The sequence below is a fragment of the Enhydra lutris genome, unplaced genomic scaffold (genome assembly GCF_002288905.1).
Source record: "Enhydra lutris kenyoni isolate GAN:26980312 unplaced genomic scaffold, ASM228890v2 scaffoldscaffold17, whole genome shotgun sequence".
NCBI lineage: Eukaryota > Metazoa > Chordata > Mammalia > Carnivora > Mustelidae > Enhydra > Enhydra lutris.
The window spans coordinates 45,589,574-45,617,566 of record NW_019154101.1 but is presented as its reverse complement, the minus strand read 5'-3'; the positions used below and the strand labels follow the sequence as shown (position 1 = coordinate 45,617,566).

General features: G+C 33.5%; 1 protein-coding gene across 2 annotated transcripts in view; it reads left to right on the top strand.

Annotated features, from left to right (window-relative positions):
- The window catches only part of LOC111147825 (pleckstrin homology domain interacting protein), a 134,391-nt gene extending 109,024 nt beyond the window's left edge, over positions 1 to 25,367 (top strand). Inside the window, exons 31-40 of one of the 2 annotated variants that reach the window (XM_022504077.1) lie at positions 444 to 564; positions 3,274 to 3,399; positions 6,020 to 6,089; positions 6,431 to 6,481; positions 6,751 to 6,900; positions 12,634 to 12,786; positions 13,680 to 13,843; positions 14,296 to 14,555; positions 15,087 to 15,284; positions 19,855 to 25,367. In XM_022504077.1, coding sequence (XP_022359785.1) covers positions 444 to 564; positions 3,274 to 3,399; positions 6,020 to 6,089; positions 6,431 to 6,481; positions 6,751 to 6,900; positions 12,634 to 12,786; positions 13,680 to 13,843; positions 14,296 to 14,555; positions 15,087 to 15,284; positions 19,855 to 20,489 — 1,928 coding nt within the window. In that variant the 3' untranslated portion in view covers positions 20,490 to 25,367. Of the gene's footprint in view, positions 1 to 443; positions 565 to 3,273; positions 3,400 to 6,019; positions 6,090 to 6,430; positions 6,482 to 6,750; positions 6,901 to 12,633; positions 12,787 to 13,679; positions 13,844 to 14,295; positions 14,556 to 15,086; positions 15,285 to 19,851 lie in introns of both variants that reach the window. The other variant, XM_022504076.1, reaches the window with a different exon arrangement.
- Positions 25,368 to 27,993: the final 2,626 nt, after the last annotated feature.

The following is a 27,993-nucleotide window of genomic DNA, read 5'->3' as shown; positions in this document are numbered from 1 at the left end:
CTGGATCCGTTTCTTCTCTGAGTGCTTGCATGATATTTCACAGAATTAAGGCGATAAGTTTTGAGAAAGTCAGGTTACATTTGGATGGAATGTGTTATTATATTATTGACAGAATGACTGTCAAAAACCTACAGATTCAGAAATGGCTAGGTTTTTAGTACAGAAATGTATGTGTACTTAATAGGTCAGATTTATGTATTGTCTTTCATTTCTTGTCTTCTAAGGGAATCTGAATAACAGATATACCTAGAATTTTGCAGTGTAAATGTAGACATAATAAGCAGTGAGACTGTATTAGTCTAGCTAAACTGTATTTACTATGAAAAGACAATGGCAGTCTAATGGTTTTGTGGATCAGAATTTATCTTAAATCAAGCAGAATTGTCTGTGGAGTATTTTAAACAGTAAAAAAATAAACATATAAGCTATTTTTTTAATTCTAGATATTGCTTCAGCATTTGTGGCCCCTGTGGATCTACAAGCCTATCCCATGTATTGCACTGTAGTGGCATATCCAACGGATTTAAGTACAATTAAACAAAGACTGGAAAACAGGTTTTACAGGTTAGAACCCATTTGCTGTAGCTGCTACCAAAAGAAAACTAAATGATCCTTGAGTGTTTCTGAAACTTCACTGTGCATACAAATCACCTGGGGATTTTTTTTTTTTTTTAATGCAGTCTATATTTCAGTAATTTTAGTGGGACCTGAAGGTTCTGCATTTCTAACAAGTTCTCTGGGATGCTGATGCTGCTGGTCTGTAGATTTGGAACATGATTCATAGATAGTTTTTTCTAGTTGCTAATATGAGTTGGTGCTGTCTTCATACTATAATTTATAAAGCATGCCAGAGTATCTCGTTTTCTTTTAGACATCACATTGAAATATTTTTTCATAGAACAATATTAAAAAGTCGCATATTTTTTTCTTATTTTGTTTATATTTAGCTTATAAATACTTGAAGTTGAGAATTCAGGATATTTTTCATAGTTGTAGGTTAGCTTGAAATGATGGAGTTAACAAAGACCTAATTTCATTTAATTTGCATTGTCTAGTTAACAATTTCAGTAAACATTGAGTTCTAATCTTGGAAAGGCATTGTAGTTTTATTGCCTGGAATGTCTTTACAGAAAAGTGAATTTAAGCCTACAGCTTTCACATCAAAAAGTCATACTTCTAGTTTTCATAACTTTTGCTTAGAAGACTAACAACATTTTGTTGGTTGGTTGGTTGGTTTATTTATTTATTTATTAGCGAGCAGGAGTGGTGGGGGTAGGGGAGGGGAAAGAATCTTGGGGCTCTGTCTTAACAACCCTGAGATCATGACCTAAGCTGAAATCTAGAGTCAGATGCTTAACCATCTGAGCCACCCGGGCATCCCACAACATTTTAATTTAAATAATTGCATTTTAAAAAGTTCTTTTTGTGGCCAATTTTGTATTACTGCAGTTCTTTACATTATATTATTCATTTTAACTTAGGGAAACTTTTATTTATATTTTGTATTTTTTTTTTTTTTTAAGATTTTTATTTATTTGACAGAGAGAGAGAAAACACAAGCGGGGGAGAGGGAGAAGCAGACTCTCCACTTGTCAGGGAGCCTGACGTGGGGCTCGATCCCAGGACTCTGGGATTAGGACCTGAGCTGATAGCAGACATTTAACCAACTGAGCCACCCAGGCGCCCCAGTATTTTGTATTTATATTTTTAATATAAAATGTGCCTTTGGTGGTTTTTTTTTACTTAAATTATGATTCTAATTTGGTACTTTGTGTTCCTGCACTGAAAACACTGTTTATTATTTCTTAACTTACTAAAGCAGGGTTTCTCAACAAAAGCATTCCTGATAATTAGGGATAGAAAATTCTTCATTGTGAGGGGCTATCCTTGCCTCTACTACTGAGGTGCCAATAGCAGCCCTTAGTTGTAAAAAGAAAAAATGTCTTTTAACATTGCCAAATACGACGTAGAATCACTTACCCAGAATCATTGAGAATCACTGGGTAAAGAAAACTAAGATGTTGAATTTGAGTTTCTAAAGATTGTTCTGATCTTGGTTAGGTTTGCAAATTAATATTTGTGAAAAGCATAGAGATGAGCAGGAAATTACTGTATGTGCCTCCCAGCCATCTTACCTTCATAGTACACTTCTTTAAATCTTTTTCAATACCACATGTTAGAAGTTTAAGTTAAAATGGTGAAGAAATTTTTAGCGACATCCTTTTCCCTAGACCCTTAAGTTGCGCTAAGCCTTAGTAATAGGACTTAGTGCTTGAGAGATGGAACAAGATAGGGGAGAATACATTTCTTTACATTCAAGGGAGATAGAGTTGTTACTATACAATAATTGTTGGACTACAGCTACAAAGATAAGCTTCTGACATCTCCCACTATTGTTGTAAATATACTCATAGAAATACTGCTCAACATGGTAACCGATAAGGTGTATTATATTTCAGGGTACATTACAGCTTAAACAGGCTTTTTGGGCATTAGCTTAGCTTAGTAGCCAATATAAGAAAAATCTAAGAACACAAACCTTCCACAAATTAGAAACTGCCTATTTTTGAACCTAATTAATAGACCGAAATTATGTTCTTATTTAATAAAATTATGCCTTCATGTGCTTTTTCACTGTTCCAGCTTTTTTTTGTTTCTCCCTTACTCATTGGCTTCAGATTTCTTGCAGTTTATGGTTTCCTCTCTGATACTTCTGGATCTGTCTCTTGTTAAACCACTACTAATCAGTTTGCCCTGCTTGGCATTAATCTAAAACCTTATTTTACAGTTCTGTAAAGTACCCTGAAGATGCCTGTGGTTCTGTTTTAGAATACGTAAACCTTGTGTGTATGCTTCTATCCGTAATTGTATATATATTTTTAAGTTATATATAATTGTATTTCTGTTCACACATCAGTATCAGTAATATTTTCTGAGTATTTTCTTCCTTGTTATTTTAAGTAGAACTGGACCGCATATTGGATGATATTCCAGAAGTTATCTTTGGATTTTTCTTTACATTCAGAAAGAAAAGAAGACACTCAGTAATCTAGTGTGTCTAAACTGGTGCGACATTGTCTATGCAAATACACAATGTTGTTTCTCTTTAATTTCCTCTAAAACAGTTGAGGTTATATATTTTCTTAAATTTTAAACTTTTGAGTCTTGTAATTGGAAAGATTGTAATTGAAAAGTTAGAATGCCTTGGTTTTAAATTATGTACAAATATTTTTAAATATAATGATGTTAAGACTTATGTTTTGTTTGTTTAAGGCGAGTTTCTTCCCTAATGTGGGAAGTTCGATACATAGAGCATAATACACGGACATTTAATGAGCCTGGAAGCCCTATTGTGAAATCTGCTAAGTTTGTGACTGATCTTCTTCTACATTTCATAAAGTGAGTTTTTTCATACTTAATTTGTCATTATTTGAAGATGTAAAATATAAAAATGTAAAATCAATTATATATATGTCACATGCTGTGCTGTAAACTAGTTCCATTCAAAATAGAAAGCATATAATGTCTGTCTAAACATCATGAAAGTTGTGTTACAGTTGTGTTCTACCGTTAACATTTAAAAAATGGGTCCTTCTCTAAATCTAACCGTTGGACAATAATAATGAGGGTAAGCATGTATAGAACATACAATGTTTTACCTAAAATAGTTCTTCTAAACCAAATAATAATTACAGGTAGGAGATATCTCTATCTGTTATTAACAGTTATGGAAACCGTTTTAGAGGTGTACATGTTTAATTTTCACAGTAAATGAGTGTCTTCCGTCTAAGAATTTCTCATCTTAACATTATATTGCCTGACAAGTTTGTAAAAAAGTATTTTAAGTAGTCCAATCAGAAACTAAATTTAACTTTCAAGATTCTTCTTAAAATTCAGGTTTACTTCCTCATTCATTGATCTTAAACCAAGAATAATAACTATAGCTATTTAAGGGAGCAACACTTTTATATTTTACCTTAGGAATTTTATATAGCCGAAGAATGAATTGAGCCTTCTAAACTGAAACCAGACGAATGACTCCTGTTCGGTATAAAGTACTACTCTTGAGTTCATATTAAGGTTATTTTTATTGGATAATTTTTTCCAGTAAAGAGAGAATATATTTTATAATTTAAGTTTAAGTAGTCACCTGCTGTTAACTGTCATTTTCACATGCAGGGATTATTGAGGTGCTTTAAAAAACATCTGTAGCTTCATTCTCATTACTCAGAATAATCATAGGGTGCCATTTTGTGGTGTTACGGGTTTGTTTTTGATAAGGAATATAGGTAATTTCAATGTAAGAAAACACCAAAGGAAATTAGTACAATAAATGTTATATCCTACGCTCTACCTTATTTCTCTAAAGAAACCTGTTGCCTTCCAAATGGTTTGGAAGCTATTTTTATTATACTTGTGCCCCCACCCTTAAAACTGGTAATTAAGAATTAGTTATCCTTGGAAGATTGTTTATATAACTTAATTATAATGGCTTGTAATATTTTAATTATAAAGAGTATATAATTTTGAATTATATGTATGTTTCTTTTTCCAGAGACAGGAATTAATAAAATTGCGTGATACATAAATTCACACTTTAGTGAAATAATTTAGATGAAACAATTATTTTTATATTTGGAATAGTCTATAAAAATGTATTCCTTTCAAATGTTATTTTGAAATACCTTATTAGATTAGTATTTAAAGCATTTATATTGTATATATCTAAAAATCCCTGGCATTTCTTAGAGGTACATAACAAATGTTTATACACTTTTAGCTGACAGTAATTTTCAAATGTTAGGTATATCTTGCAATTTTGATTATTCTATTTTTTAATTGAGTTATTTTGCCAAATTTCAAGCAATAGGTTATATAATCAGGTGATATGAGAGATACTTGAGAGAGAAATGTATATTTACCCTCAGTATAATTTCATAGATAAATTTTTAAAGAAATTTTAAGGAAAAACTAACAAGGGAGTCTATGTGAAAGTTTAGATGAGGATCACTTCTAGCTTATGACAGTGCAGTTTTTGGTACAGGGGAGAAGTGTGTTAGGTTGTTATGGACAAGGTAGATATTGAGAGATTTAGGAGAAATTAGATGAAAGGAAAGCCATTCTAGGGTTAAGGAGTGGCATGAGGTAGGAAAGTAAAGGGTAACTAAGGGAATTAAGTAATTTAAATCAGGTGAAGTAGAGAGTACAAGAGCAGCAGTAAATCACGAATTTGAGTCAGATCATGGAGATCTTGAATACATTTCTAATCTTAACTCATAGAGAAGAGACAAAAAGCATAAATAGCAGATTGGTTGCTACATCTAACTAAGAGATGATGAGGGTTTAATTTATGGAAATGAGAAAGAGGCAGAAGCAAAGAGATTTTGAAGGAAGAAACACAGAACTTGGCCAGTGATTAGGTTAATAAGGAGGCGCAAGGGAAAGAATAGTGAAAACCCATGCATTACTCTAAGAATAGTAATGCTGTTGAAAATAGGAGGAGGTGAGGAGTGGCTGGGAAATGAAAATAAGGTTTAAACATGTGAAATTTTAGATGATGGTAGGAATCTCAAGAAGAGTCCGACCAAATTATAAGAACTTAGAATTCATTTACACAGATAAACTACAGATACATAAGATTAAAGGGCAAAAGCTGTAGTGACAAGGGAAGATGACTAAAAAACAAAATTTTAGGGAATGACTAAACATTTAAGGATGAAAAGAAGCAGAAGACAGGACGTGTAATAGCTTTCCCTTGTGTGCTGAGGAATGGAAGGTGTTCGCCATATAGCAGTGATCGGAATAAAGACTGTAAAGGTGGGAATTGGGTTTCATGTAATGAAATAGACCAGACTGGAAGCTCCACATAGGGTGGAGGGGCGGGGGTAGGTGGGTGGGTATACAGTTTTGAAGTCAACCAATGAAGAAAGCCTTTAGCATCTGGTTTTGTTAACAGAATTAAAGGGAAAAAAAATCTTACAACTCTAATCTTGTATACTAACATTGCCTTGTTGTTTAGGGATCAGACTTGTTACAACTTAATTCCACTGTACAATTCAATGAAGAAGAAAGTTTTGTCTGACTCTGAGGTATTTCATATTTCGTATTTCATCATTCAGACTGTGTTGGTCTTTTTTTATATATAAGAAATTTACATAGTATTTTTCAGATAAATGCTATTATGAAAATTAGTTTTGGCTAATGCTGTAGTTTCAAAAAAGTGGTCCAGAATTTTCTTGTTCTAGTTATTAAAACATTGTGGGGGGGGGGGCTTTCTAATGAATCCGTAAAATGTTCCAGCATACGTTGTGGGTTTTCCAAAGTGTAAAGGTAATAATTGGCATATAAGCAGCTATAATATTCTATGAACTCTAAAGACTATAATGAAGTCTAGAATGTTTAATGAACATGATACATTCTTATTTCAAAGGAAGAAGAGAAAGATGCTGATGTGCCAGGAACTTCAACCCGAAAAAGAAAGGTAAGATACTTCTCGTTTTAGCAGGAGTGCTTTATATGAATTAAAATGTATTAAAAGTGTTTTTGTTTAACTTACAGTATTTTTAAAGACAGATTAAGTGTTACTTCAAATATCTATCACAAAATACATGGTTTTCAGAACTAGGTGAATGATATTTTCTATTATTTAAATTAACTGTATATTACCTAATTATATGAGACTGCCTTAAAAATGCAAATTTTACTGTATAAACGTTACTTTATTATTATATTTGAACATTTTCATTTTAGGACCATCAGCCTAGAAGAAGATTACGTAACAGAGCTCAGTCTTACGATATTCAAGCATGGAAGAAACAATGTCAAGAATTGTTAAATCTCATATTTCAGTGTGAAGATTCTGAGCCTTTCCGCCAGCCAGTAGATCTCCTTGAATATCCAGTAAGTATTTTTGGAAATATTTTCCTTACCTGTCAGTTTGCTATATAGCTCATATATAACAATTAGCCATTTACGTTGTTATTTCTTATAATTATCATTTATTTCTTCATTATTAAATACATGTTGTCATGTATTTGGTTATGTGGAGCATCTAAGTCAAGTAGTATGGTATTTAAAACAAAGAACCTTAAACTAAGACTCCACAAAGAATTGGTTTAGAGTATTTAAGAGTATTTCTGAAATACTGTATACTTCATCAAATCTAAAATACCAATGACTGACTTTAATGTACCACTGAGAAAGAGGAATGAAATGCTGCCAATTAAATTTGAACTTGTTATTTTGGTTTAAGAGATAAAATGGAGAGATTAGAAGCATAAGACAAAAAAAGACCTTACTTGAGTGGGAAAAGGAGTGAGGCAGGTATTTTTAAAAATTTAAACTAAATACAATTTCGGAAAATAAAATGTAAAATCATTGAAATTAAGCTTTCGGAAGATTAGGAGAGATATGGTAGATAGATGAAAAAATTCAGTGAGAGAGAGAGTAGACAGAATGGGAGAGGGGCAGTATTTGAGGAATTAATGGCTGTATACATTTTCTAGGGTGGAGAAACATTTGACAAAGCATGACTCCTGACCAGGATGAAAAAATATTTTCCTAGAATAATAGTCAAAAAGCAAAACTCTGAGGACAAAAGAAAAATGTTAAAACAACCATACAAAAAATATGGGAGGGACCTATTTCCATGACTCTCCATAATTATACTTAGGTGTCTAGAATCTAAACATTAAAGCTTATATCTGTCTCTTCCTTTCTGGGGAAAATTTCAGAATACAAATATCTACTATATATATATATATATATATATATATATATATATATATATATATATATGTATGTGTGTGTGTGTGTGTGTGTGTGTGTGTGTGTGTGTGTGTGTGGCCTTATATATCCAATTCTGGATACTGGTACAGTATCCATTTTACTAATGTTGAACTGAGGCTCACATTAAGCATCTCTCCAATATATGTAGCTGTTGGCAAAGTGAGAACAAGAGCCCATATTTTGTATATCTTATGCACCAGAGCTATATGCAGTATTCCTAGAGAGTAACTAATTTATAAGAATGTAGTTTCTCATAAGTATTTAAAATAATGAGAACAGTATTTAGACCTTCTCCTTCCACCAGCCAAAAGTATTAGCAGACAAGTAGAAGAAACAAGAAAAAATTCTAATTTGATCACTTGTTTCTTATAGTACCCTTTGATGGAGGGTTGTGTGAAGACTTAGGACTATTTACTTTTTTTTTTTTTTTTTAAGATTTTTATTAATCTATTTGGCAGACAAAGATCACAAGTAGAGAGGCAGGCAGAGAGAGAGGGGGAAGCAGGCTCCCCGCTGAGCAGAGAGCCCAGTGCGGGGCTCGATCCCAGGACCCTGGGATCATGACCTGAGCTGAAGGCAGAGGTTTAACCCACTGAGCCTCCCAGGTGCCCCAGGACTGTTTACTTTTTTTATTACTGTTATCAAGGAGAAAACTGGATTTATCACTTTCTATATTTCAGAATTAACTCTTTTTTTGTTTTTTTAAAGATTTTATTTATTTATTTGACAGAGATCACAAGTAGGCAGAGAGGCAGTCAGAGAGAGAGAGGAGGAAGCAGGCTCCCGCCAAGCAGAGAGCCCGATGCGGGCCTTGATCCCAGGACCCTGGGACCATGACCTGAGCTGAAGGCAGAGGCTTTAACCCACTGAGCCACCCAGGCACCCTCAGAATTAACTCTTAACTGTCAGCCTAACTCTAGCAGGATACTTAAAGCAGTCATATTCTTCATACTTCAGCTTTTGTATTGAATTTAATCAAATATTTAAAGCAAGATTTTAAAAATTAAATTTTTATGCAAATTAGCATGCTAAATGTTCTATCCCATTCATTTATTCAACAGAGGTGTATTGAGTGGTTACCATATACTATACTGACTAATGGAAATCCATGAAACAAATCAAGAGAAATGAAATGTTTTACATAAATATATTTAACATTTCCCTAAAATCTGTGAAGTTTGTAAAGACAATATGTCATAATATTCAATATCCAAGTAATTATAGTTTGTGTCAAAGTTGTTAGTTACCTTTAAGAGGTTAGAGAGGTTAGACACTGTTCAGATGATGTTACCATTGCATAAAGCAATTTCATAACTTCTTTAACTTACCCCCTCACCCACCACACATAGCTATCTTAAGAGTCAAGGTTTCAGGGACACCTGGGTGGCTCAGTTGGTAAAGCATCTGCCTTTGTCTCAGGTGATGATCCCAGGGTCTCGAGATCAAGTCCCCCATCGGGCTCCTTGCTCATCAGGGAACCCGCTTCTCCCTCTGCCTGCCACTCCTCCTGCTTGTGCTTTCTCTCTCTCATTCTCTCTCTCTCTCTCTCTCTCTGACAAATAAATAAATAAAATCTTTAAAAAAAAAAAAAAGAGTCAAGGTTTCAGATATGTACTTTTTTTAAGGCCATTTATATGATTTCATTTCACAGGAAAATCTGAAATCACAATTTACATTTTGGATATGTTGTTCTTTTCTATTTCTATCTTTTAAGTTTTTATTTTCATTCCAGTTAACATACAGTGTGGTGTTAGTTTCAGGTGTGCAGTGTAGCGATTCAGCACTTTCATACATCACCCTGTGCTCATGATGACAAGTGCGGTCTTTAGTCCCTTTTAGTAACCATTAGTTCTCTATAATTAAAAGTCCGTTTCTTGGGGCGCCTGGGTGGCTCAGTGGGTTAAGCCTCTGCCTTCAGCTCAGGTCATGATCTCAGGGTCCTGGGATCGAGCCCCACATCGGACTCTCTGCTCTGCAGGGAGCCTGCTTCCTCCTCTCTCTCTCTCTGCTTGCCTCTCTGCCTACTTGTGATTTCTCTCTGTCAAAAAAATAAATAAAATCTAAAAAAAAAAAAAAAAAGTCCGTTTCTTACTTAGTCTCTCTCTTTCTCTAATTTTTTCCCCATTGCTTTTTTGTTTTGTTTCTGAAATTCTATGCACGAGTGAAACCCTGTAGTATTTGTCTTTCTCTGACTGATTTATTTTGCTTAGCATATACTCTCTAGCTCCATTTATGTCCTTGCAGATGGCAAGATTTCATTCTTTTTTATGGATGAGTAATAGTCCATTTCGTGTGTGTGTGTGTGTGTGTGTGTGTGTTTATCACATCTTATTTATCCATTCTTCATTAATGCTGCTATAAACATATAGGTTCATGTATCCTTTTTAATTAGTTTTCTTGTATTCTTTGGTTAAATACTCAGTAATGAGATTGTTAGATCATAGGGTAGTTCTATTTTTAATTTTTTGAGGAACCTCTATACTGTTTTCTCCTGTGGCTGTACCAGTTTGCATTCCCACCAACAATGTATGGATGTCCCTTTTTCTCCACATCCTTGCCAACACCTGTTGTTTATTGTGTCGTTGCCATTCTGACAGGTGTGAGGTGTTATCTCATTACAATAATGTTTTGATTTGCATTTCCCTGATGGTAAGTGATGATGAGCATCTTTTCATGTATCTCTTGGCCATCTATATTTCTTTAGAGAAATGTCTGTTCATGCCTTCTTACATTTTTAATCAGATTACTTGTTTTGAGGATGTTGAGTTTTATAAGTTCTTTGTATGTTTTGGATATAACCCTTTATGGGATGTTATTTGCAAAGACCTTCTCCCATTCCACAGGTTGCCTTTAGTTTTGTCACTTGTTTACTTCACTGTGTAGAAGCTTTTTATTTTGATGTAGTCCCAATTGTTTATTTTTGCTTTTGTTTCCCTTGCCTCAGAATACATATCTAGAAAAAAGTTGTTATGGCTGATAGCAAAGAGATTACTGCCTATGTTCTTTTTTAGGATTTTTATGGTTTCAGGTCTCACATTTAGTTCTTTAATCCATTTTGAATTTAATTTTTTGTGTGACACCAGTGTATTTTACTAATTTTGTATATATTGTAAATACCTGAGCAACGACTTAAAAAAATTATAACAGAGAGTTACAGTAATAAACATAATGCATGAATCAAATGAAATCAGTTCAAGTAACCCACAGGAAGATTGGGGGAAAAAATAAACAGCAAAACAAATAGAAAACAATAAAATGACAAATGTAATTGAAATCATACAGTGTGTTTTCCAGCCACAGTGAAATCAAACCAAAAATAAAAGTAACAGGAAAATCTCTGATCACTTAATTGATAACTAAATAAATATGCCTCCAAATAATCTTTGAGATCAAAGAAGTCTTTTTTTTTTTTTTTTTTTTTTTAAAAGATTTTTTTTTTTTTTGTCAGAGAGAGAGGGAGAGAGAGCAAGCACAGGCAGACAGAATGGCAGGCAGAGGCAGAGGGAGAAGCAGGCTCCCCGCCAAGCAAGGAGCCCGATGTGGGACTCGATCCCAGGACACTGGGATCATGACCTGAGCCGAAGGCAGCTGCTCAACCAACTGAGCCACCCAGGCGTCCCGAGATCAAAGAAGTCTTATGGGAAATAAAGCACATTGAACTAATAAATGAAAATACAACATCAAAATTGTAGGGTGAAGCTAAAACAATGCAGGGAAATTTATATCACTAAATAGTACATCAGAAGAGAAGTCTCAAATCAGTAACCCATGCTCTTTCATCAAGAACCTAGAAAAATAAAAATAAAACTAACCTACAGTGAGCAGAAGATGGGAAATACAAAAAGCAAAATTGAATGAAACCGAAAATAGAAAAACAATAGAGAAAATCCATAAAATGGTGTTTTTATCCAGGGATGTAAGATTCATTCAGTATTCAAAAATCAGTCAGTGTAATTCATCATATTAAAAGAAATTACATGATCATATCAATTAATGCATTTGAAAAAGCATTTGACAAAATGCAATACCCATTTGTTCTAAGAATGTACATGTTAGATATGGTATTATATGGTACAGTCAACATTGCCACAGGAGGAAATGATTATGGGGCTTAAAAGGAAATTTAATGTGTGTACAAGTCCCAGAGATGTTGCCATTGAATGCCAGTTAGAGCCACAAAGGAAACAGCAGGTTTCGGTCCAGTGGCAGGAAACAGGAGTAAGGGAGATGCTTAAGCCAGAGCCTTTATTGCACTCTATTTCTATGAGAGAGTCAAGACAGAGGGTGAACACTTTAGGACTGGCTAGTTTGAATAATTCCAATGGGCTTTGGGGCAGAGGGGTGGTCTCTAGTTGTCTGGTAACTGAACCTTAGGACAATTCAAAGCAGAGGAAATACTGGCTTGGTGTGTTGGAATTAGATAAGGAGATGGTTGGTTTACATATGAAAGATGTGTTCTCAGTGCAGCTTTATGCTGTCTTTAAGAATTAGTTGGCCCTAGGAAGGACAGTCTCTCCTCAGGTCTGTAAGGAACCCAAAAGATCAGAGCATCAGGAATACAGAAATTAAGAAGATATAATTAATGTAATTAGCCCTATGATGAATGGATGCCAGATAGATACATATATAATGTAAGAAAATAGCACCATTAATGATAAGAAAAAAAGGAAAGGGCATGAAAAAATAAAAACTATTAGAAAAAAGGAGCCTTGATGAGGAAAATAAGGGATTATTAAAAGTTGTAGGACTTGTACTTACCACAGAAATTGTATGTGAATCCCTGTACTGAGTAGTAATATTTTGTGGTAGTAATGTTAATAATACCACCTGTTTTTCTTCTCTTAGGACTACAGAGACATCATTGACACTCCAATGGATTTTGCTACTGTTAGAGAAACTTTAGAGGCTGGGAATTATGAGTCACCAATGGAATTATGTAAAGATGTCAGACTTATTTTTAGCAATTCAAAGGCCTATACACCAAGCAAAAGATCAAGGGTATATAATTAAATTGTTTTATTTATGTTTACATTAAATGAAATCAGTAAAAAGTAGGCTAAGTAACTAAATGTTGCTTTAATTAAAATTTACAGCAAGATTGACTTTCTATTTTTTTTTTTTTATTATGTTCTTAATAGTATCCTAGGGGAAAAGGATTCACATCTTTCTATTTCTTTTCTTCTATAGAATAAGTGATGTCACTAATGTTTAGGAATGCTTTTCTTAACACATACAACTACATATTGTCCTGGTATATATTAAGGTTATGTGGGCTTAACTTTTCCAGCTGTTTTTTGCATTAATGGAAAGGCATATTTGTGAATGATTTCTAAAAATGAGTTAAGTTATAAGTATCATTTATCTCTCTTTGGGCTGACAAGACATCACAAAGGGAAGATACAAGGAAATGAAATGAAAAAGAATAGATGCTAATCCTAAGTAACAATGGAAAACAGGTTCAGAACCTCAGGGATAGTTTCAGTGTGATAGAGTTCACAGGAATTTTGTCTACATGAGCCATGTATATTAATACTAGGGCTTTTCTTTAAGAATCTGTAATCTTGAGAGGTGCCTGGCTGTCTCAGTTGGTAGAGCATGCAACTGTTGGTCTCGGGGTTGTAAATTTGAGCCCTGTGTTGGTTGTTGAGATTACTTAAAAATAAAATCTTTAAAAAAAAAGATCTAAAATCTTGGAATATTTCTAATCTATATATAGAAATAGTAATTGTAAAAATGCTTTAGTTTTGCTCTTCATCCAAAGAGATTGGGAAAAAGTAGTGTTTAAATTGTTAAAACTTTTTGCTAGAAAAATACTCAAGTTATATGTTAATATTTACTGAACAAGCATTTTCCTTTGAGGAATGTTTAAACACGTTTTTTTCTTACTACAGATTTACAGCATGAGTTTGCGCCTGTCTGCTTTCTTTGAAGAACACATTAGTTCAGTTTTATCAGATTATAAATCTGCTCTTCGTTTTCACAAAAGAAATACAATAACCAAAAGGAGGAAGAAAAGAAATAGAAGCAGCTCTGTTTCCAGTAGTGCTGCATCAAGGTATTTGATTTATTTTAAAAAGCATCAACTGATCTATAACTTTGTCATCTAAATGATAGAACTCGGTGTTTTTTTAATACTTCCTTTACTATTCCCTATATTGCAGAATGATATATTTGACATGCAAGTTCCTAAGATGTGGAGGATTTTTAATCTTTTAACTAAAGCTATACTAGTGTAAGTGCTTAAATTCAAACTGCTAAATCTGTACAGTAAAACAGCATTTTTAGGATAGTGATGGCATCATGCTTTCTGTCATATAACTGTAGCATTTATGGCAATCCTTCACTAAATATTCACTTTCAAAGGCTCACAATCATATGAAATCCACTACAAATCTCATATTTTAACATATTTCATAATAGTACAAATATTGAATCCAACAGCATAAAACTATTTTATTCATGTACGTGAAGCTATAAGAATAACTAATGATATTATTTTATTTACAGCCCTGAAAGGAAAAAAAGGACGTTAAAGCCCCAGCTAAAGTCAGATATCTCTACCTCTCCATTCTCTACACCTACACGAACAATACCACCACGGCATAATGCCACTCAGATAAATGGTAAAACAGAATCCAGTTCTGTAGTTCGAACCAGAAGCAATCGACTGGTTATAGATCCAGTAACCACTGAGCAACCATCTACTTCTTCAGCAGCAAAGACTTTAATTTCAAAAGCTAATACATCTGCAGTGCCAGGGAAAACAAGTAAGAATCAGTTACAGTTTCCAAATTGAAGAATGTGTATTTTTTTAATTTAAGCTTTTATTTTGCCAAATGAGGTACACTGGGTTTTAGTAAATTCCAGCAGACAGTGTTAGTTTTGCTCCCTTTATTGTTTGTTTTTGTTTTTAGTAAGAAAAAATTGATGTTTAGGAGTGTCAGTGTAGAATAATGCTTAAAAATGGCAACTCCGATCCGGACTGCCTGAATTTAAATCCTGGTACCCAGACTTGGTAACAATTTGCCAAGGCTTGCCTTCCTGATCTTGAAGTGACTAGACAGTGTCAAAAAGGTCTGAACTGTTAAGAGTTTATTTATGTATTCCTGTATTTATTTATGTATTTATGTATTTTCCTATTTGAAAGTTAATTTCTTAAGGAAGCATAAAGCAACTCATAGGTTTTATCCTTTTGGCTAATTCAAGCAATTCAGGTTAGAAGTAATCCCTACTTCCTTGCTTGTTTTTAGGTTAAATAACTCCTAGCTTTTAATCTTGTGTGTGTGTGTGTATTTTAGTTCTAGAGAATTCTGTGAAACATTCCAAAACCTTGAATACTCTTTCAAGCCCTGGTCAATCCAGTATCAGTCATGGCACTAGAAATAGTTCTGCGAAAGAAAACATGGAAAAGGAAAAGCCAGTCAAACGTAAAGTGAAATCATCTGTACTCTCTAAAACATCCACTCTTACAAAGTCCTCACCTGTCATTGAGCAAGGTAAGGTGTTATTATCTTCCAAGATACATAGTAGATACTTCTTAAAAATGATGCTTTTTGTCAGAGGTAGTACTTACATCCACTTATTAGGTTGCCCATTTAAAAGTCACACATTCTGGGGCACCTGGGTAGCTCAGTGGGTTAAAGCCTCTGCCTTCAGCTCAGGTCATGATCCCAGAGTCCTGGGATCGAGCCCCGCATCGGACTCTCTGCTCAGCAGGGAGCCTGCTTCCTCCTCTCTCTGCCTGCCTCTCTGCCTACTTGTGATCTCTGTCTGTCAAATGAATAAATAAAATTAAAAAAAAAAAAAGTCACACATTCTCTACTAGTTGATACATTCAGTGAGACATCTTTTGATTTGCAGCTTTGTGCCCAAAGCAAACTGTATTGTCATTAAACTTTAAATTAAAAGCCATAAAAAACTTGCTATATGGAAATAAAAACAAATTCTAGAATCAAAGGCTTTTAGTGATATGAATTGAATAGTTTCTGACTTTATTATTACAACATTTTAGACAGTGTATTCAAGGGTACCTGGCTGGCTCAGTTGGTTGAGCATCTGCCTTTGGCTCGAATCATGATGCCAGGGTCCTGGGATTGAGTCTTGCATTGGGCTTTCTGCTCAGTGGGGAGTCTGCTGCTTCCTCTTCCCCTTCCCACTGCTCATGATCTCTCTCTCTCTCTCTCTCTCTCACTTTCAAATAAATAAATAAAATCTTTTTTTTTTTAAAGTGTATTCAAGAAGTTTAAATTAAATTGGATTTAATTAACCCGATGTAACAGTCTTTACTTTTCTAGAAAATTTAAATTCTTACATCACAAAATTCAGCACACTGCCCTTCATTAAATAGTAACTCATCAGGGTTGTCTACAGCCAAACCTCTATTATCTCATACAACTTTTTTTTTTTTTTTTTAAAGATTTTATTTATTTATTTGACAGACAGAGATCACAAGCAGGCAGGGAGGCAGGCAGAGAGAGGAGGAAGCAGGCTCTCCGCAGAGCAGAGAGCCCGATGCGGGGCTCTATCCCAGGATGCTGGGATCATGACCTGAGCCGAAGGCAGAGGCTTTAACTCACTGAGCCACCCAGGCGCCCCATCTCATACAACTTTTAATCCTTTAGAGTTAAGCTTCCAGATTCTGTCATCTGCAGATTTGCATTGTTAAGACATGAGGTCTTCAAACATGAGATTTGAAAAATGGTGAACATAACACATTCTGTGACATGTTAAAACAATGACGGCTAGTTGGGAGGAAGCAGCTCAAGAATAAGCATTTTGTGTCATGACTTCCAGAGTATGCCTAAACAATTTCCTCTTTAATGTTCTTCTCAGAAACCTCTCAACATTTAATTTTTCTACCGAAACGTTCTCTTTTTGATGAATGGTGTTGGGACCTACCCCCTACACAAACTTCAAATCAGGGAGTCATCTGGCCTCTTCCAGACCTACTTCACAGTCATTAGTTCTTGTTATTTCTGGTTCCTTAAAATCTGTTAAGATCCATTCCTCCTCTCACTTCTATGTTCCTAATTCAGACCTACATAATTTCTCACCTGGACTCTTGTCCTAGTTTCCTAACTGGTCTCACTGTCTTGATTCTCAGCTCTTCCTTAACCAGTCTGTCTTCCATATTGTGTGCAAGTGATCTCTCTGATCATTTATCCCTAGCACACGTTGTGTGTACGCCCATACACATGCACCCACTTTAAATCCTTCCCTGCTTTCAAATCATACATGGAGTTAATGTTTTTACCTATTATATAAGACTCTTCTTTACTTGGCTGCTGCCTAACATTCCAGCTTTCTTTACTTTCTTTCTCCTTTTTATGTGCCAGCTATTCTATAACTTGGAAGTCCCTGAATTTTCATTGTCCTTTTCTTCCTTATTTGAATGTCTTTTTTTCCTCCCAATTTAATGGTTTCCTATTACTTTTCAAGTCTCACTTTGTAATTGCATCTATTCCAGGAAGCTTCTTCTTGGGTTCTTTAGACCAAATCAAGCATTTCATCTTTTATGTTCCCAGAATACCTATTCATTGCTTTTTGTGGTAGAATATTCTTTATATATGTCTGTATCCAGTAGAATCTGAACTTCTCTGTTTAATTACTTTTTCTAATCACCTATACTTAGTATAATAATGGACAATAAGTGAATTAAGAAGCAAGTATGCTCGCTTGGGCAACACATGTACTGATAAAGAAGCAAATGATTTTGTATATATGAGTTTTTTATATTTTTATATTTGCTTCCTTTCTGAACTGAATTAAAAGTTTTGTATAATATATTGGCTTTGATTCTGTCACTTTGTGCCCTACAGAAATCAAATGTGTATAGTGAATTGGTTCTAGCATTATGATAGGTCCAATTTGATTTATAAGGTTTGAGTATCACAAATATATAAGAGTTATCAGTACAGTAATAACTATTGATACCTGAATTACCTATTAGAATCAAGAGGCAGTGCTGTCAAGTAGAAATATAATATAAACCATGACATACACATGGTTCAAGTTTTCTAGTAACTACTACATGCAATAACAGGTGGAAGTTACCAATTTTAATTATTTACTCCATTATATCCAAAATATTATTTCAACATGTGATCAGTATTTCAAAATGTACAGTGCTTCAGTATTCACATTTCAGTTTAATTAAAAATTCAGTTTCTCAGTTGCATAGCTGTATTTCGAATGCTCAGTAGCCACATGGTTAGTAACTACCTTCTTGAACGGCACAGATCCACATAAAGAGAGCTGCATTTGTTCTTAACCTTTTTAGTTTATGTATTGCTTTGTAATGTTGATGAAACCTGTAGTTCTTTCCTCCAGAAAATGCAAAATTTTGTACTCACACAAAATTTAGACCATTTCAAGAAGTTCATGGAGTCCTTGAAGCCACACTATAGAATTTCTATAGTGGGTACGTGGACTGGATATTTAGATTCCTTGTCAGTAGTCTTAATATAAAACAAGATATATAGAATCCTCAGACAGGTTAAGTGTAATCATGTTAGAAAATGCTTAATTTACTCTCTCTCTCTCTCTCTCTCTCTCACACACACACACACACACACACACACACACACACAAAGACACACACTTCTCCCTGTTCCCCTTTCCTTCATTATGCCAGAAAACCACTAAAGAAAGTTATTTGTACTCTGGGGGTCAGGAAATGAGGGCTTTGCCTTTTCCCGCTGCTTCTGGCTCTGACCTCTTGTGACTTGATTTTTTTTCTTTATATTTATGAAGGATAATTCAAACCTATGACAAAATATAATACCATTATGAAGAAACATTCTCTTGAGAAGCTGTTTCCATCTTTTTATGAATTTCCTCTAGAATATTGCATTGCAGATCACCCATCACAACTAAACAAAAAAAAATCTCAGAACTTTGAAGGAAAAAGTTAGTGGAAATACATGTTTATCACCTTTTTCCTTCAGCTGATGGGGTAATAGCATTTTTTTTTTTAACACAGAATGGCTGTTCATGATCTCTAGAATTTTATATTTTTTATAAACCATAATGACCTTTATCAAGTTTGTTACAGTTATAATGGTGGCATACATAATAGATTTGATTGATACATGAGTTAGTACTCCTTATGATAATAAATCGTTTGCGATTCGGTTACATAAGGATATAGGACCATTCCAAAGAGCCTGTGAAGAAAAGTGCTGTTTGGTTGTTTATTTCATCCTTTTTAAACAATTTTGAGAGCACAGTTTATGACCAAGAGTAACTTATTTCTACTCTTGTAGTTAGGATAGATGAAGAATATCAAAGGTATTGGTAGTTTTTGGAGAATAACTGATGTAAATTATTCCACTAGATGTACTCTTAAACCTCTTATGTGATAGGAGAGGAGGTCCTTTTTACTTGAAATAGTTAGACTGTAAACTCTTCTGTGATCCTAGAGAGGGTGTGATGATCACATCCAAAAAGGGAATGAATCATTCCACTCTTGATAGTCCCTTTTTATTCCATCCCTAGTAGGAAAAAGTGATTAGAGCTAAGTAGAAGGGGATGATCTGCTTATGTATTCAGATTACCAAGTTAAAATGTCATAGATTTTATACTAAGATCATTTCCATAATTGAGCTGCTTAAAGGTAGGAATACAAAAAACTTTTTAATGAGGTGAACAATAAGGTTCTTTGTGGTTGCTAAGTTCCATACAAGTATATAGGGTCATTTTGTGCAATGGAAACAATGCTTTTATATTACAACATGTAGTAAAGGTAATAGTGGAGTAAGAAATCTTGGCTAATCCCAGCTCAGTCATAGTTTACAGTATTAACAGGTTATTTATTTGTTCTGAGTTTCATTTTCCTCTTGTGAAGTCATTAATTACTTCATTGAGGATCTTTTCCTCCTCTGAATTTTAAGTAGAAAATATCATTAAACTATTAGCCTTTTGTTGGCTCTTTTTCTCATTTTACTAAAAACAGAAATCAGAATTATGTTGCTACATAAGTATAGCAGTGTCCTTAATGACTAGTTTGAGGGTCAAATAAAAAAAGCAATTCCATATATTAAATGTGCTGTTGTTCCTTTTTAGCAGATTGTAAGAACAATGCTCTCGTACCAGGAAGCATTCAAGTAAATGGCCATGGAGGGCAGCCATCCAAACTTGTGAAGAGAGGACCTGGAAGGAAGCCTAAGGTAGAAGTTAATACCAGCAGTGGTGAAGTTATACACAAGAAAAGGGGTAGAAAACCCAAAAAGCTACCATATGCAAAGCCAGAAAATTCAGAGCAAAATAGTGTGCATTCAATCAGAGATGAAGTGGTTCCTTCTTCTACATGCAGTTTTCTTTCTGACGCTAATACTGTAAAGGAGGATTTGTTACAGAAAAAAAGTCGTGGAGGCAGAAAACCGAAAAGGAAGATGAAGACACAAAAACTAGATTCAGATCTCATAGTTCCTACAAGTGTTAAAATGCTAAGGAGAAGTAACAGAAAAAAGACAGATGATCCTATGGATGAGGAAGAAGAGTTTGAGGAACTTAAAGGCTCTGAACCCCACATGAGAACTAGAAATCAAGGTCGAAGGACAGCTTTCTATAATGAGGATGATTCTGAAGAGGAGCAAAGGCAGCTGTTGTTCGAAGACACCTCTTTGACTTTTGGAACTTCTAGTCGAGGACGAGTCCGAAAGTTGACTGAAAAAGCAAAAGCTAATTTAATTGGTTGGTAACTTGTACCAAAATATTTTACTTCAAAATCATAAAGCAGGTACAGTTAAGGAATATGTAGAACTAAGGCTTCTGCTTCCTTGCTGCTATGGTGGATTAGGGAATGTTATGATTTGATTTGCAAAAAAACAAACAAACTTACAAGACACTTCACTTCTTTAAATGAATATATATATATATATAAATATATACATATATATTTTAAATGTTTGCTATTTATTGCCCTTAGATAGGTTATGCATTTCAACATTCATTTCATTCACTGTTTGAAACAAAAGAAATTGAGGACCTATAATGAATTCCCAGTTTATTTCTGGAAAAGACAGTTCTGCTACATTCTTAAGGAGCATAATATTCCTAGTGATAGAGCATTTCATGTTAAAATGAATTATTTTTGACCAAGCCAGGTACATTTCTATTGATGCAGAAGTCGTGCCCCTAGGAAGACAGATGTTACCAGAGTAGCAGTAAATTAAGTGTGTTTCCTCTAAAGATAAATATAAAATTCCCACCATTTGATGCCCTAAAAAGCTTAATTTTAATTATAGAATGTTCATCTACAAAGAATCTAGACAAGGCTTTTGCTGTATTCCATTTCTGCCAAACGTAAGAGAAAATGTACTGATGAAAAGGAAACATATCCACATTGGAAAACATTTGACTGTCTAATTTTTCAGACCTTGATTCTTATATCAATCACTCGATCTCTGTTTATTGTGCCAAAGACTGAGAATCAGTGCAGTGGAAAGCCTGTTTTTGACTGTCAGGACAGCATACACTTTTCAATATTGGAAAGGCTATATATTATTCTAAAGAGCATGTTATTAAAAAGAGTTATGCTGAGATGTATCTTTTTTTGGTACTTAATAGTAGAAAATAATGCACTGGTGGGTCCTTTGACAGAGATGTTTTAGAGAAGATGTTTAAGTGGTTAAAGGATTCAAGGAAAATACAGGAAAAAGGTATGGGATTTGATGTTTACTTGTTGATCTGGATTAATGTCATTTCTAAACTTTAGACATATCTAATAGGCTAAAATGACTTACAAAGAAATGTGTCTGTGTGTGTATGTGTATATATTGATAAATGGGTATAATTAAATATATATACAAACACATACTTATATACTATTACCCAGGTATAAATTCTTTTTTCAGGATTTTTTAGATAGTGGTAGAATAAAAATAATTTTAAAATGTCATACTTTATAGTTTAATTTTAAGGGGAAGATTGGTTATTTTCAATTATTAAAGGTTAAAATAGGCCAAATCACTTTTTATGCAATCATGTTTTATACAGTGGTCTCATTGCACATTGTGTTTTTTCTGCACTTTTTATGGTATCCTTATCACGCTGGTATGTCAATATACACCCTAAAGAAAAATTCCATTTAATGATTGTGCCTTGTATTCTATTATTTTTTGCATCATTAGTAAAATTAAGTTGTCTATTGTAAATGATAACTATATGACTTAGGAGAATGTATTGCTATATGTACTGCTATGGAAAAGGAAAGCAGTTATTTATTTGTTTATGGTACAGTTAGTTATTTTATACCTTAAAAACCAACATAAATACCATTTCTATTGTTTAAAAATTATTGTCCATTTTTTAAAAAGTTTAAAGAATGTAGTATTTTCTGAGGACTGGTATGGTACAAAAATGTAACCAAAATTTTCAGATACTACATTTTTAAAAAGTGAGGATGGGAAAATATGTATCAGCATGACCCTTATGTAGAGAAATAAAGTCTTTAATTGAAACTTGGCAAAATACATTACATAATTTTATTTCTTTACTTATTCCTGATAGAGATAAATGTTAGCCGTCATTTAATTGTATTGAAGAACAACGGAAAGTGATGCATTTGGGCTTTTTAGATCATTTGTAACTAAATTTGTATAGAAATCCTCCTGTGAAATTAAGTAAACCATTTTCCAGATCTTAACTGGATTGCTGTGATTTTGCAGTTGAGAAATAATTTCAAATTTTTCAGGTTTTTGTATATTTATTTTTTTCTAACAAATATATTTAACTATATAATTAAAATTCAGTAGTTAAACTCTTCATAATGCAGAAATGGATGGCTTGGTTGTATAGTAAAATGACTCTTTCAGTTACACCATTATTGAGAATAATGTGTATGTTTGAGATTTAAGTCATTAAAGTAATGTGTTGCTTTTGAAGGCAATCTCTTTGAAACATGTAATTTCCTGATGTTATCTGCATTGTGTTGGAAAAAAAATAGGCTATAAATCCATTTTTGTAAAAATTATGTGTACAGTTTTAAGGTGTGTACAGAAGAAGAGCGTACAGTCGTAGAGTGGAATATACCTCTAGTACGATGTATGGATTAGTTCTAACTCTTGAGCAAAGAAATGAGTATTTACCATCTTACCTGCAACAAGTAAATGTACTATTCCTGTTCTAAAGACACTGTATATTTATGACCTTATTTGGACATCATTAGACACTGGTTTCTTAGTAAAGCAAAATGACTTGGATTCAGATTCTTTGTAATTGAAACACTTAAAAATGTATTAGTAATACCAGATATATTTAGATTTTATATTTTTATAATTTAGCTTCTATACATTGCAAAAGTTGAATTGAGCAGTTTAAGTCATCATCATATTTTTGTTCTGTTTGACGAAATATCAAAAATATTGGAAAAATACCCTCTTTGAGACAGTGACACCATGTATGTACTCTTTGTAGGCCAAAAGGAAATATTGACAGTTGTCTTAGGTGAGCAATAAAAACCTCAAGTTTATTGAAATTTTCAGAATTCATGGAAAATATATATCAATTTATATATTTTTAAGTACCTAACTCTAATATTCTTTCCCTTCCCCTCCAACAGCCTCCAGTCCTAATCATATCTTAAAAAGTTATAAAATGTTGCAAATAGCAGTTTAAACGTTCAGTTTAATTACAGCCTCACAACTCTGGGCAATAGATATATACCTTCTTAAAATTTTTCCTTGGCAATCTGCTATTATGTCATTACACTTTTCTGCATAAATTTATGTGCTAAAGAATGTTGGTCTTGTTTGCATTGTTTTTATTGGCACAACTTCACCACAAATTTGAAGACTATTTGTTACAATTATTATGAAAGTATCTTCCCCCTTAAATTTAATTAAAATAACTGTGTAGAATAATTGTGAGCTTGATCATGTCACATCTGAGATATGAGTTTGGCTGAATTTAGTATCACTTGGAAGTGAATTGCGTAAGATAGACTGGTCTGCAAAAAGATCCTCATGCAGCATTATGTTAACATCTATAGTAATGCCCCTTATCTGCAGTGTAGTATATTAATCAGACATTTTAACAAATGTATTCAAATAACATTTTTGCTTATGTGATATTCACATTTACATGTTTTAAAAATCTGACTTATAAATTAGTTCCTCTAGTTAATAGTATTCTAGCATTCCATTTTATCCATGCATACCTATGTATCTCTCACATGTCAACTGGAAGCAATTTTGATTTTGTTTTCTATTTAATGAAAACAAATTGTTATTCTGAATGTTTTTGTTCACCTGAAATTTGTTTTTAAGTAGGTTGAAAGGACCAAGATGCTTGAGTGTTTAAAGGGCTATAAGCATTCTCCTTATATGCAGGAAATACATGATTTTAAAAGTCATAAAAGAGGAAGTACTTTTATGTTCTGTGAATTACTCCCCTACTAAGAAAGTATTTAAGAAAGTATTTTTTAAATAACAGGTTGTGATGTGGTTTAGTTATATTTAGGTGAGAATTTATTTTCCTATTAAAATTTGAAAAAATACACCTTTTCCTTAACTTTCCTCCTTGCACTTACCCTTGGTTCCCCAAATTTCCAAGTGATTTGAACTAAATATTACATTTACTAAGAAACTACTTATGTTCTTAATTACACTGAGCTAAGCACTACAAATGATGTTTTTGTACAATGTACAGTAACCAAGAAGAGGTCAAATTGAGTCAGAAGACTGTAAGTACTACCACTTTTGACGCTCCAGAGATAAATCTTGTACACACTGCAGTTAAACAATTAGAAAACATTATGAGGTATAAAAATATATGTTATTTTTAGTTTTGATAGCTCTGTGTTGAAATACTTTTTTAATGCAGATAAAATCATCAGGAAATTAACCTTTATATGGCACAAACCAAATACATAATAGTGGGTGGCTATGAGTTTCTACATTTAAGGAGCTAAGAGAATAGGTTTGAGATGATATATAGTACACATGATACGATGCAGAGAGGCACACACATGCTCATTACTTTTAAGATTGTGTGTGTTGATCAATCACAATGGTAAACTATAAATTGAGGCAAAATACAAAGTTACATTTTTGGACCATATTAAAACTGCAAGAAGATGAGGTCTTTATTAAAGATCTTTTAGAAAACTTAAATCCTGTCACACGATATTTAGACGTGTAGAATGTAGCTCAATTTTTTAAAAGTAACTGACCTAGAGGGTTAAAGTTGAAACTGACACATTTTCAAATTAAAATTATACTTATTTTGTACAGGAAACAATGTTAAACGCAAGCAAATCTGTTGTATGTAATAAGTAACACAGAGTTTAAAGACAAATTATTTAGCTTTATTGAGGTATTTGTTTTTTCCTTCCAGAAACCTGGAGTATCATGTTATAAACGGCAGTCTCACACCAGAATAGCAGTGCCCTTTCTTTTTGTACATATTGATTGGACCTTTCTTTACTGTTATGTGGACACTTTCTATGTTAGTTTTGATGCATAATTCTTTGAATCCTTTTATACAAACTAGAATGTATGTGTAAGAATTCCTGTCCCTGCAATGTAGTAACTACAAACTTATTTTTAAATAAATAGAAAACTTGTTTTTCTAAGCTATTTTGTAGAGCCTCCTGATTTGTTTTTTTGTTTTGTTTTGTTTTGGTAACACATAAGCACTCAGTACCCATTTAAACAGGCACTGTACCAAAGATGCTATTATGTAAATGCTCTATTTAGCCCAATGTTAAAATTACTAGCCAGTTGTGGTTACCCTAATGCCAAAATAACCGAAGGTTGAAAATAAGTCCCTCTGCCTTTTTTTTTTTTTTAAGATTTTACTTGTTTATTTGAGAGCGAGCATATGCATACGTGTGCCTTAGTGAGCAGTAGGAGGAGTAGAGGGAGACATAATTTCAAGGAGACTCTGTGCTGAGCGGAGCCAGTCTTGGGACTTGATCTCAACACCCTGATGACCTGAGCTGAAACCAAGAGTCTGTCACTTAACTGATAGCCACCCAGGCACCCCTAATCACTTGCCTTTTAATATGTACATTTAATAAGACAATTTACTATCTGCAGTTTACTGTACTTGGTGATAAATATATTCAGATATTTCTAAGAGATAAATCAATGGGACAGTTCGTATTTTTTTCAAAACGTGAAGTAAAATTTCTGCAAAAAATGGAATGTTGAAAATTTTCACTTGTTGAAAGTTACACAAAATAATATTTTTGAAAGTGTTGCTGTTTTCCTAGAAGTTTGTTCAGATTGGCATACATTTTTTACTTCCTAAGAATCCCAATTTTAGTATAAAGAATGCATAAGGCTATAATAAATGATAATTCAGATTAAGCACATAATGGGATGATTTGTGACTTTATGCTATTAATGATTTCTCCCTAAAAATTTTTGTTTAAATGACTGTAAAATAAATTTCTAAGTTGAAGAAAGCAGGTAAACATTTCCGAAGTGCTTTATTCCCCCCTCTTTCTGAACTAAGCTGCTACTAGTATCTAGTACATACTTAGAAGAACCAGTTGAGAAAAATTTCATTTTCAGCAATACTTTTTACTGGTTTCTCTTTTGTAATAACATCAACTTTATCTTCGAAGCTGTTTCCCTATTATTTAAGAAGAAAAACCAAAGCACAAGACTTCTGTCCCTTGTAATATATACCTTGTATTTGTAATCTTTTTTGCACTTAACACGTTTATTGTATGTTGATTGCTCTTTGGTTTTGTTTGGGAAAAGAACAGAAAGGATTCTATGAAGTCTCTGCCTAATCAGCTAGACATGGTGGCAGCAGTGTAATGGAATGAACTAGGCTTAGAGTTGAGCTCTTTTAGCTTCACTTTCTTCATATGTAAAGTTAAAAAAAAAAAAACCAAAAGATTAGATAATCTGCAATGTCCAATTCATTTCAAATAGTCATATGATTATGTCTCATTTGTATATTGTCCCCTGTACTTGTGGTTCAATCTTGATTTTTCTGTTTAGTCCATAAATAAATAATGCCATTTTATGTTTAACTTCCAGGCAAGCTGTATTTTGTGACCATGACTTACTGTAGCAAGTGCAAGATCTGAACCCTTAGAGAAAGGAGGTGTGAGTTGTAATATTTGTTTACACTAATAAATACTAAAGTTTGTGATTTTCCCAGGGCCCTCTGGAAAGTCTCAAAGATAGTTTCTGTATAAAACACATCTTGAAATTTTTATTTTAGGGTTCAATTTTGGGAAAGCAAAATCAAAAGTTTTCAGAGGAGATTTAATCACTTCATTAAGACAGGATCATGGGTGCCTTAGAATAATAGTTGGTTCCCCCTCAATAAAAGTGAAATAAAACACTTAAAAAGAAACATAGAAAGCAGAACAATTTCAAGGAAACTTAACATCTTTCCCAAGTGGGAAACTAGTTTAATTTTGCTCTTTGTTTTAATAATCAAGGACGTTATAAAGTCAAAACAAAGCCAAGCAAATTATTCTGATGAGATAGGGAAAATCTATCTGAGCAGATTATATAGAAATTGAAGAGCAATTTAGTCTTCTATTGAGCTCTTTTTTTTTTTTTTTTTTTAATTTGACAGATCACAAGTACACAGAGAGGCAGGCAGAGAGAGGGGGGTGGGAAGCAGGCTCCCCGCTGAGCAGAGAGCCAGACATGGGGCTCCAACCCAGGACCCTGAGATCATGATCTGAGCCTAAGGCAGAGGCTTAACCCACTGAGCCACCCAGGCACCCCACAGTCTTCTATTGAGCTCTTTAAGACCAGTTTGTTATTTTAATGGAGAACAGCAAATTCTAGTTTGGTATTGACATAGTCCTTAACAATAAAATTTTCACCACTCTTTCGTCCCCTTCCTTTTCTTGTAAGTACATCAAAACTGGGGGAGTTTTGCCAAAATTTTTAATACATTTTGTAAGTTTCTTTTCAGACTCTTAGTCTCTCTTCCAGAGCCAGGTTTTTCATGTTTTGTAACAAATAGACACTTCTGGACAAAACACTTGAAAAATTCATTCTGTTATCTTGATACTTAATTGTATTTTTCTGTCAGTATTTTTCCCAGTATTTGGTCTCAGCTACATATGTTAATTACAAATTTTAAGCAATGTAACTATTTTACTGAGAAAACTCAAAGGAAAGGAATTGGGAACTGTCCAATGGAAGCATTTTTGCAGAATAACAAAGCTCATAAATACACATAACTTTGAAACCTTAAAGTTGCAAAAATGAACATGTCCAT